Genomic DNA, 12,089 nt, shown 5'->3' on the forward strand with positions numbered 1-12,089 from the left:
TGTGTGTGTGTGTGTGTGTGTGTGTGTGTGTGGTGTGAACACTTAAGTTAATTTTTGTATATGGTGTGCGGTGTGGGTCATGGTTTGTTTTCTCTTCCAAAATGTTTATCTACTTGTTCCAGCACAGTTTTTAAAAAAGGCTTTCCTTTTCCCCATTGAAGTACTTTGTCACTTTTTTCATAATTGGTTGTTCATATGTGTGCAAATCTGTTTCTGAACCTCTATTCTGTTTCATTAATATATGTGTCTGAACTTACATCAATAACACACTGAATTATTGTAGATTTAAGGTAAATGTTACCATTACATAATAGAAATCCTCCATGATAATCCCTGCTTTGTGTATTCTAGTTCCTTTGCATAGAAATATAAATTTCTGACATCTCCATTTCAGTTTTCACCAAAAAGATGACAAATAATTGGTTGAACAAGTAGAAGACAAATGAGTAAAGTGTTACAAAATTTCAGCAGCACTCAATCAAGTTGACATATATTAAAGAACACTGCACTCATTCTTGGCTGAATATGCATTCTTCTCTTGGGACACATGAAACATTCTTCCAGATAGACCATGTGTTGAAATCAGGCAGAGTACATTTCCCACCTCTTCATGGCTTCATAGTCAACAAAAGTGTCCAAAATGCAGTATTTGGGTACAGTCTCAAAGCAACAGAATGATCTCTGTTTGTTTCAAAGACCAGCCGCTCAATATCACAGTAATCCAAGTCTAGTCACCAAGCAGTAATGCTGAAGAAGGTGAAGTTGAACAGTTCTATGAAGACCTACAAGATCTTCTAGAACTAATACCCAAGAAAGATGTCCTTTTCATTATAGGGAACTGGAACGCAAAAGCAAGAAGTCAAGAAATACCTGGAGTAACAGGCAAATTTGGCCGTGGAGTACAAAAATGAAGCAGGGCAAAAGCAGAGTTTTGCCAAGAGAACACACTTGTCATAGCAAACACCCTCTTCCAACAACAAAAGAGATGACTTCACATGGATATCACCAGATGGTCAATACAGAAATTAGATTGATTATATTCTTTGCAGGCAAAGATGGAGAAGCTCTATATGGTCAGCAAAAACAAGACTGGGAGCTGACTGTGGCTCAGATCAAAACTGCTGGTTGCCAAATTCAGACTTAAATTGAAGAAAGAAGGGAAAACCACTAGACCTAAATCAAATTCCTTATGATTATACAGTGGAAGTGACAAACAGATTCAAAGGATTATATCTGATAGAGTGCCTGAAACACCATTGGAAGGAGGTTCATGACATTGTACAGGAGGCAGTGATCAAGACCATCCCCATGAAAAAGAAATGTGAAAAGAGCAAAATGATTGTCTGAGGAGCCCTTACAAATGGCCGAGAAAAGAAGAGATGCTAAAGGCAAAGGAGAAAAGGAAAGATATACTCATTTGAAGCCACAGTTACAAAGAATAGCAAGGAGAAATAAGAAAGAGAAAGAAAGAGATAAGAAAGATAAGATAAGAAAGTGATCAATGCAAAGAAATAGAGGAAAGCAACAGAATGGGAAAGACAAGAGATCTCTTCAAGAAAATTAGAGATACCAATGGAACAATTCATACAAAGCTGAGCACAATAAAGGACAGAAATGTTAGGGACCTAACAAAAGCAAAAGCTGTTAAGAAGAAGGGGCAAGAACACGCAGAAGAACTACATGAAAAAGATCTTAGTGACCCAAATAACCACAATGGTGTGATCACACACCTACAGTCAGACATCCTGGAAAGTGAAGTCAAGTGGGCCTCAGGAAGCACCACTACGAACAAAGTTAGTGGAGATGACGGAATTCCAGTTGAGCTATTTCAAATCCTAAAAGATGATGCTGTAAAAGTGCTTCACTCCATATGCCAGCACATTTGGAAAACTCAGCAGTTGCCACAGGACTTTAAAAGGTCAATTGTCATTCTGTTCCCAAATAAAGGTGATGCCAAAGACTATTCAAACTGCCGCACAGTTGTACTCATCTCACACACTAGCAAAGTAATGCTCAAAAGTCTCCAAGCCAGGCTTCAACTGTACATGAACAGTGAACTTCCAGATGTTCAAGCTGGCTTTAGAAAAGGCAGAGGAAGCAGAGATCAACTTGTCAACATCTGTTGGGTCATTGAGAAAGCAAGAGAGTTCCAGGAAAACATCTACTTTTGTTTATTGACAACACCAAAGCCTTTGACTGTGTGGATCACAACAAACTGTGGAAAATTCTTCAAGAGATGTGGATACCAGACCACCTAACCTGCCTCCTGAGATATCTGTATGCAGGTCAAGCAGCAGCAGTTAGAACTGGACATAGAACAACAGACTGGTTCCAAATTGGGAAAGGAGTATAACAAGGCTGTATATTATCACCCTGCTTATTTAACTTGTATGCAGAATACATCATGAGAAATTCTGGACTGGAGGAAGCACAAACTGGAAACATTGCCGGGAGAAATATCAATAACTTCAGATAGGCAGGTGACACCACCCTTATGGCAGAAAATGAAGAATTAAAGAGCCTCTTGATAAAAGTGAAAGAGGAGAGTGAAAAAGCTGGCTTAAAACTCAACATTCAGAAAGATTAGACCATGGCATCTGGTCCCATTACTTCATGGCAAATAGATGTGGGAACAATGGAAAGAGCGAAAGGCTTTATTTTATTGTGGTCCAAAATCACTGCAGATGTTGCCTGCAGCCATGAAATTCAAAGATACTTGCTCTTTGGAAGAAAAGCTATGACCAACCTAGACAGCATATTGAAAAGCGGAGACGTTACTTTGCCGACAAAGGTCTGTCTAGTCAAAGCTATGGTTTTTCCAGTAGTCATGTATGGATGTGAGATTTGGACTATAAAGTGAGCGCTGAAGAAATGATGCTTTTGAACAGTGGTGTTGGAGAAGGCTCTTGAGAGTCCCTTGAACTTCAAGGAGATCCAACCAGTCCATGCTAAAGGAAATGATTCCTGAATATTCATTGGAAGGACTGATGCTGAAGCTGAAACTCCAATACTTTCACCACCTGATGTAAAGAACTGACTCACTGGAAAAGACCCTGTTGCTGGGAAAGATTGAAGGTAGGAAGAGAAGGAGCCGACAGAGGATGAGATGGTTAGGTGGCATCACCGACTCGATGGATATGATTTTGAGCAAATTTCAGGAGTTGGTGATGGACAGGGAAGCCTGGTGTGCTGCAGTCCATGGGGTCACAAAAGAGTTGGACATGACTGACTGACTGAACTGAATTGAACATTTTCCAACAACTATGGAATTAAGTTATAATTGACCCAGAAAAAAAGGTATCAAGAGAAAATGCCTGTATTTTTGAAGGCAGCAGTAGTGGGAGCTATGTAAATTGAGAAAAAAGTGTTGATGCTGGGCTTTCCTGGTGGTCCAATGGTTAAGAGTCCACTTGGCAAGACAAAGGCCTCCTGTTCAAGAGACCCTGTGCACTAAAACGACTGAGGCTGCACTTTAGAACCCAGCAGCCAAACTCAGATCCTATGCACACCAGCCGCTGAAGCCTGTGTGCTCCAGAGCCTGTGCTCTGCAACAAGAGAGGCCACTGCAATGAGACATGCTCACATTGCACCTGGATGGTAGCCCCACTTGCCACAATTAGAGAAAGCCCATGCACAGGAACAAAGACCCCACCACAGCCAATGATAAATAAATAAATAAACTTTTATACAGTGTACATGCCTTCTTCAAAACAGAATAAAACACAAATTCCCCATTAACATGAGCAACAAAATAGAATAAATTTCAAATCCTGGACAAAATTATTTTTCCCCTTTCCATGTCAATGTATGGCAAAAACCACTACAATATTGTAAAGTAATTAGCCTCCAACTAATAAAAATAAATAAAACAAAAACAAAAACATCAATTCTTCGGCACTCAGCTTTCTTTATAGTCCAACTCTCATATCCATATATGACTACTTGAAAAACCATAGCCTTGACTAGATGGACCTTTGTGGACAAAGTAATGTCTCTGCTTTTTTTTTTTCCATTTATTTTTATTAGTTGGAGGCTATTTACCTTACAATATTGTAGTGATTTTTGACATATATTGACATGAATCAGCCATGGATTTACATGTGTTCCCCATCCCGATCCCCCGTCCCATCTCCCTCCCCACCCCATCCCTCTGGGTCATCCCAGTGCACCTGCCCTGAGCACTTGTCTCAGGCGTCCAACCTGGGCTTGGTGATCTGTTTCACCCTTGATAGTATACTTGTTTCAATGCTATTCTCTCCAAACATCCCACCCTCGCCTTCTCCCACAGAGTCCCAAAGTCTGTTCTGTACATCTGTGTCTCTTTTCCTGTTTTGCATATAGGGTTATCATTACCATCTTTCTAAATTTCATATATATGTGTTAGTATGCTGTATTGGTGTTTATCTTTCTGGCTTACTTCACTGTATAATGGGCTCCAGTTTCATCCGTCTCATTAGAACTGATTCAAATGAATTCTTTTCAATGGCTGAGTAATATTCCATTGTGTATATGTACCATAGCTTCCTTATCTATTCGTCTGCTGATGGGCATCTAGGTTGTTTCCATGTACTGGCTATTATAAACAGTGCTGTAATGAACATTGGGGTACACGTGTCTCTTTCAGATCTGGTTTCCTCAGGGTGTATGCCCAGGAGTGGGATTGCTGGGTCATATAGCAGTTCTATTTCCAGTTTTTTAAGGAATCTCCACAATCTTCTCCATAGGGCTGTACTACGTTGCATTCCCATCAACCGTGTAAGAGGGTTCCCTTTTCTCCACACCTTTTCCAGCATTAATTGCTTGTAGACTTTTGGATAGTAGCCATCCTGACTGGCATATAATGGTACCTCATTGTGGTTTTGATTTGCATTTCTCTGATAATGACTGATGTTGACCATCTTTTCATGTGTTTGTTAGCCATCTGTATCTCTTCTTTGGAGAAATGTCTATTTAGTTCTTTGGTCCATTTTTTGATTGGGTCATTTATTTTTCTGGAATTGAGCTGCAGGAGTTGCTTGTAAATTTTTGAGGTTAATCCTTTGTCTGTTGCTTCATTTGATATTACTTTCTCCCATTCTGAGGGCTGTCTTCTCACCTTGCTTATAGTTTCCTTTGTTGTGCAAAAACTTTTAAGTTTCATTAGGTCCCATTTGTTTATTTTTGGTTTTATTTCCAATATTCTGGGAGGAGGGTCATAGAGGATCCTGCTGTGATTTATGTTGGAGAGTGAGTTGCCTATGTTCTCCTCTAGGAATTTTATAGTTTCTGGTCTTACATTTAGATCTTTAATACATTTTGAGTTTATTTTTGTGTATGGTGTTAGAAAGTTTTCTAGTTTCATACTTTTACAAGTGGGTGGCCAGTTGTCCCAACACCACTTGTTAAAGAGGTTGTCTTTGTCCATTATATATCCTTGCCTCCGTTGTCAAAGATAAGGTGTCCATAGGTACGTGGAATTATTTCATGGACAAAGGAGCCTGGTGAGCTACAGTTCATGGGGTTACAAAGAGTCAGACAGGACTGAAGTGAATTAGCACACAGCACTGGCCAAAGAACCTAGCATGTCTGCTACCTACCTGTTTAAGAAATGAATTCTAGGTAGTTTCTAAAAGAACTAGAAGATTTAGAAAAGTTAATTTAATCTTAATTTCTGAATAATGATTTACTGATTGAATTTAACACATGATGAATAAGAGAAATGAATAGCTTTTGATATTTTTACCCTGCACAATGTTAGGTATAACTAGGTATTTAATAAGCATAGCATATCATGACAAAAATCATTAAAGACAACTAACTTCCTAGTTCTCTTCCATCCAACCCCCAGTGCTGACCATGTCACCTTGAATGGGACTGTATTGTAACAGGGGTCATCGAGGACGTCACTGTGGACTTCAGCAGGGAGGAGTGGCAGCACTTGGACCCTGTGCAGAGGTGCCTGCGCCAGGATGTGACACTGGAGACCTACAGCCAACTGTGCGCAATGGGTCAGTAAGCACGGCTGCCCTCTGCACCTTCCAGGGGCCTCAGAGAGGCTGCTTCCGTTCTCAGCTGCTGAATGCTCTGGGGCATCTGAAGTGTATAATGGTGTCATCTTTGATTTGCCCGAATACTTCAGTCCTTTTACACTTCTTTATTACTCTATTCCCAGGGAAATGGGGTTACTTTCCTGAAGAGCAAATAGGAGCGTGGTTGAAAGGCCCTGAAACCCAGTTAACCGGACCCAATCCCGTATCATGTCCTGTTCACAGGGAACCAAGCTCCCAAACCAGAGGTCATCTTCAAGCTGGAGAAAGAAGACGGCCCATGGACACTGGAGGAGGAAACCCCACATCACGGCTGCTCAGATGTGTGACCTGAGTAGCTGGGGGACGTGGAGTAGATCTGTTTTTCTAGGACAGGCTGATGCCTTTGAAAGGCTCTGCAGATAACCTGTCTTGAAGGTTCTAAGAGCGCCCGGGATTCCTTTCCCAGAGTTCTCCGCGCCATGACGCGCCCGCCTGGAACTCGGGGCACTTTGTGTTGGCTGCAGCCGTTATAACAAGATGGCAGCGCCGGCGGAGTGACCAGGGGTCCCTCCTGGCGGGAGCCGGTGGCACTGGTGGCCATGGTATCGCCGCCATAACTTCACGGCTCCCCTTTACCAGCCCCCGAAGTCGCCGCGGAAGCGAGGCCACGCCACCGCCAGAAGCCAGAGGCTCAGCCGGCTAAAGGTGAGAACCCCCTCAACGGTCTGTGGGCTGGTGAAAAGACATCTGACAGTAGCGGTGGTCAGGTTTCCCTTGGCCGATTCTGGGCCCTGTAACGCTGAGAAACAGCCAGTGTTTCCTGTTTCCTGCCTGCCTTCACAGCCTTGCTCCGTGGACGAGCCCGAGGGGCGTCCATCGTCCCCTTAGAGGTGTCGGAGCTTAACCCCAACCCCATCTTTGTCTCTCAGGATGGCGAGTAGCAGCGGACCCAAGGCCGATTCCATTGTCGGAGGGAGATATAAACTGGTACGGGAGATCGGGTGTGGCTCCTTCGGGGACGTTTATTTGGCGATAGACCTCACCAACCACGAGGAGGTGGCCGTAAAACTCGAATCACAAAATGCGAAGCATCCCTGGTTGGTACATGAGAAGGAGCTCTATAATATTCTTCAAGGTGGGGTTGGCATCCCCCAGATACGGTGGTATGGTCAGGAAACGGACTGTAAGGTGCTAGTCATGGACCTTCTGGGACCCAGCCTTGAAGACTTGTTCAATTTATGTTCAAGAAAGTTCACAATGAAAACTGTACTTATGTTAGCTGATCAGATGATCAGTAGACTCGAATATGTGCATACACACAATATGATACACAGAGACCTTAAACCAGGTAACTTCCTAATGGGTACTGGGAAGCACTGGAAGGAGTTATTCCTTATCGATTTTGGTTTGGCCAAGAAGTACAGAGACCCCAGCACGGGGCAACACATACGGTACAGAAAGGGTAAAAGCCTCACTGGCACACCTCTGTATGCTAGCATCCGTGCACATCTTGGTAGTGAACAGAGTCGCCGAGATGACATGGAATCATTAGGATATGTTTTGATGTATTTTAATAGAGGCAGCCTGCCATGGCAAGGACTAAAGGCTGCAACGGTGAAGCAAAAACGTGAAAAGATTAGCGAAATGAAGAGGGCCACACCTGTTGATGTTTTATGTGACGGCTTTCCTATACAATTTGCCATGTACTTAAAGCATTGTCGTGGGCTGTCCTTTGAGGAAGCCCCGGATTACAGGTATCTGAGGCGGCTATTCCGCCTTCTTTTCAGGACCCTGAATTACCAATATGACTATGCATTTGATTGGATAGTGTTAAAGCAGAAAGCAGAACAGCAGGCTGCCTCTTCAAGTGGGCAAGGTCAGCAGGCCCAATCCCCACCCCACCCAGGCAATCAACCTGAGAAAACCAAAAGTGAAGCGAAAGGTTCCAAAGCATGAATCAAGGAACAGAGGACGCAGAGCAGAAGACTGGAGCACCAAATTCATTTCCCTATAAACTGGCTCTGGTCAGCAGAGATATTCTCTCCTGAGTTGAAGGCTCTGTAGTTAGTGAAACATGGTATCCAGTTTTCTGTTTCACTTTTTCGAGTGGAAAAGTTCACTAAATGCTTCACACACACAAATGGGTGGGAAAATTGTGCCTATGCCAATTTTAATTAAAATCTTTTATTTTGAACTATACTGCTTTGAGAGGTCTCATTGCAGTTGCTATGGTTGTTAATGCATTCTGAGGGTTTATCCATCCCTGGGGTTTGCAAGTTGTTCACTTAACACATTCTTAAATTGATTGGCTACTTGTTTGCAAGTCAGCTATTATGGAGGCAATCAAAGATTCCAGTGTTTGATCATATGAAAGACTGTGCCTGCTTACCTGTGCTAGAAATAACAGCCTCTTAAGTGAAGACTGAAGAAAAACTTAGTGACTACTAGATTGTCCTCAGGACTCTGTATTAACTCTCTAATGTTCTTGGTGTTTAAGGAAAAGCATATTTGTCACAGAATTTTAGTTAACATCTTACAACTGAACCTGTATATATGTTTAAATCCATGGCTGATTCATGTCAATGTATGGCAAAAACCACTACAATATTGTAAAGTAATTAGCCTCCAACTAATAAAAATAATTGCAGAAAAAAAAAAACTTTCTGTAAAAAAAAAAAAAAGTCTCTAAACTTTTAGAGTTGCTTAGGCAGAGTTGACAGAAGCCCCTTTAATACTTAAATGCCATCTCCTAGTATGACCCTTGCCAGTACCCATTGTCTTCTTTGGCTTTCTGGCAGGAGAGTATTCTGCCCTTCTCCCCCCATCCCTGTATTCTAGATCATATGCCACACTACCGTCTCAAGCACCTTGCTTTCTTAGTTATTTTTTTCCTTCCCTAATATTTTGTGCTTCTTCTGTCCTGTCCCCCACCACCACCACCATACCATTTGTCCTTATGTAATTGGATTTCATGGATCTGCTTCCTTGCAAAAGAACCAATTCTGCCCTTGCTCCTGCCAATCCCTTTCCATTTCCTCTCCAGCTTATCAATGTCATCTAAGACCAACCTCATTTTGTTTTACATATGTCAACTCTGACATCAGATCCTATACACTTGCTCATCACCCTATACCTCATCCTCAGCTGCTAACTTCCTGGTGTTTGCGCTTCAATTTCTCTTATAATCAGCTACTTTGAATGTTAATTGTATCTGTTATCCATGTGGAATTCCATTCTTTGGGGTGCTTGTTCTTATTGTTCTATCCATTTGTAACTGTAGAGTTTTTGTGTTCTCTTTGTTGATGAATACCTTGTTTTCTTTTTACAGACTTTTTTCCTTCCATTCCCTCTAACCGAAGGGCCCTGTCTACTGTCCTCTGCTCTTCCCTTCCTTAAGGGAATCTCCCATCCATTCTGAACACGTTTTATTTTCCTATTCTACTGACTCATATAGTGATACCTTCAGTCCTTGCATTACGACTGTACCCTAGTACCAGAATTTACCTGTGTAGAGTGACATTTCTCACAGCTGTGCAGTTCCTTCATTCTAAATATATTATCAACTGGAATCATCATTGCCCAAATCAGATATTGTTCTCCAATATTCTTCACTCTGCAATTCCTCTTTATTTCTCTTTTGGAAAGTGTTATTTAAATGACCCCCCTTTTTCTAAGTCCCATCTATGTCACCACAAATCAAGTCCACATTGTATCCTGATTGGATTATTCTGTTCTTAATGGGATAGCTAATTCCATTTTTTGACAAGTTCATTTTAGGTGCTACTGACAGATTTCATTGCCTAAACCATGACATTTATCTTGTACTAGCCTTATGAAATAAAATTGCAGTTACTACCTATTATGTAGCACATGATAATTAAACTTTCCTCTTAATGACAGCAGGCCCCTTATTGCCAACTCAAACGTATATCTGTGTATCTTCCACAACTCATGTTTAACTCCAGTTTTCTTTTCTTTATTTATTTATTTATTTATTTTTTTTAGTGGAGTGCAGTTTATTACACTGGTGAGCCCAAGCAGAGTCTCCTCTTAGCCAAGGACCCTGACCAGCATTTGTGAAAATCTTTTATACCCATGTGTACGTGTCCAAACCCACCAGCCGAATTCCCTTGAGCCTTACAAAGGAAGTGTAAATTACAATCACAATAACCCCATCATTCAAGTGTTTTGTGTTCAAACAGTTAATAATCAATAAGCCCTCACGCAGTTACATTCCAACCAGTTAATAACCAATAAGCCTGTGGTTACATTCTGAGAGATAGTGTCCGGAGGCAGGGTTTATTAGTGCCTGTTTTCTCTTAGGCAATGAGTAACCTGGATGTGATCTTCAAGATTACCCTGCCCAGAGGGTCTCTTATCCTTCCATTGTCATTCCCACAGGCGCTAAGCACAGAGTTCAGAGTCCATTGGAGAGGTGGCCTAGCACGATCAGCAGGGACAGGCCTGAGATGGAGTCCAGACCCTATGAATTCCTTATTCATTCCCCCCTCTTGATGTTCTTAGTTTCCATAATGAGCATCATTTATTGAGATATATGGTACCTTAGCCCTCCTGCCACCCACGTGAGAGAATGCTATCAACCTCTGGGTTACAAAATTCACAAGGCATTGTAGGAAGCAGGGTCCACAAAGCAGTATGCATAATCTGTTCTTCGTTCAAAGCTTGAATGGCTTTAGTAGTCTAAGAGGGCCTGTTTAGTGAAATTAGTTAAGGCCTCTACCTTAACCATGATATCCGTTGTCCCTACAGAGGGTACAAACAAGGCAGCAAGATAGTCATACCTTTGGAACACGGATCGTGTCCATCTTGCATGCAGATAAGGCAGGTTTACTGGAGGCTGGTGTAGGCTGGGCTTAATACTGCCATGGGTGAAAGCAAATCCTAATGTGCAATGCCCCACCCAGCCAACTGGTAACCATGGCCATAAGTTAAGCCCACATAGCCACTGGGTCCCATTGGGGGCTACACAGCGGATTCCAGGATTATATTTCCATTCGGAACTGGGCCACTGAGCAGACTGATTGGGGTGATAGGTAAAAATTCTTTTGGGTCTAGAGGATAGCCTCCAAATCCAACTTTCTGTTCTTTTTGTTCCCAGCAAATAGTAGCAGGGGCAATCAACTGTCCTTTCTGAGGAGTCATCCAGAAATATTCATCCCAGACCTGGTAGTATTGCTCAAGGTACTGGGAGGCCTGTCCTCCTTTTGTAAAGGAGCCCTTTTCCTCTTTAATTTTCATATATGAGGCATAAGCCTTTGTTATCTCCGTAAGGCTGGTGTTCATGTTAAATATAACCCTATGTCCCTGGCCCATTGATGGCTTCTTCTTACACCAGGAGAGCAAAGAAAGGTTATGGTTGGTGAGAGAGAGGAAAGTTCCTTTCTGTTGTTCTAAAAAGGAGCACAGTGGTATAAAGTCCCCATAACAGAGTGGCGATACCCACCAGGGGAGTCTGTCCATTACTGACAGGGGGATAGCCCCACATACCCAACAGTTGGAGGAGTTGTGGAATGTCACGTAAGAATGTGCCCACGAGATGAAGACGTTGTCCTGTGCAGGAACAGCAGTCAGGTTCAGAATTGCATTGGTGAGGCCGAGCAGCAGGAGTCGCTTACCCAGCTCCATCCTGTAGAAGGCTCGTCCGGGACCTCGTTTTCTTCTTCCTCCTCAGAATGATCTTGGTTTCCCGTGCGTCGGTGGGGGTCCTTCTGGGTGGTCCACTTGGCGTCCTTCGGGTTAGCATTGTATGCCCTCTTCGCTCTGGTGTGATGGATCAAGGGACAATACCTGCAACTTTAACTGCAGTAGGGTTAGTTAGAATAACATAAGGGCCCTTTCACCAAAGGGCTAGCAAATCATGTTTCCAATCTTTGACCCATTCTTGGTCACCAAGTGTAACCTCATGAATCTGTTCCCCAAGGCGGAATGGCACCCTTTCTTGTACAAACTTAGTTACCCGATATATTACCTTACCCAGTTCCATCTGCTGTGAAATCCTATCCCCCCTTACCTAAGGCAAATTTGTTGACACCTGTTTTATTATGGGAGGAGACCTCCCAT

General features: G+C 42.5%; 1 protein-coding gene and 1 pseudogene across 1 annotated transcript; one reads left to right on the forward strand and one right to left on the reverse strand.

The window, feature by feature from the left end:
- The window catches only part of LOC110148472 (endogenous retrovirus group PABLB member 1 Env polyprotein-like), a 58,080-nt pseudogene extending 46,259 nt beyond the window's left edge, over positions 1 to 11,821 (reverse strand).
- On the forward strand, positions 6,939 to 8,110 carry LOC110148474 (casein kinase I-like). The gene has a single exon (XM_020910489.2). It carries the CDS (start codon positions 6,939 to 6,941, stop codon positions 7,962 to 7,964), a length of 1,026 nt encoding a protein of 341 aa, XP_020766148.2. The 3' UTR covers positions 7,965 to 8,110.
- Positions 11,822 to 12,089: the final 268 nt, after the last annotated feature.

This window comes from Odocoileus virginianus, chromosome X (genome assembly GCF_023699985.2).
Source record: "Odocoileus virginianus isolate 20LAN1187 ecotype Illinois chromosome X, Ovbor_1.2, whole genome shotgun sequence".
NCBI classification, from domain to species: Eukaryota; Metazoa; Chordata; class Mammalia; order Artiodactyla; family Cervidae; genus Odocoileus; species Odocoileus virginianus.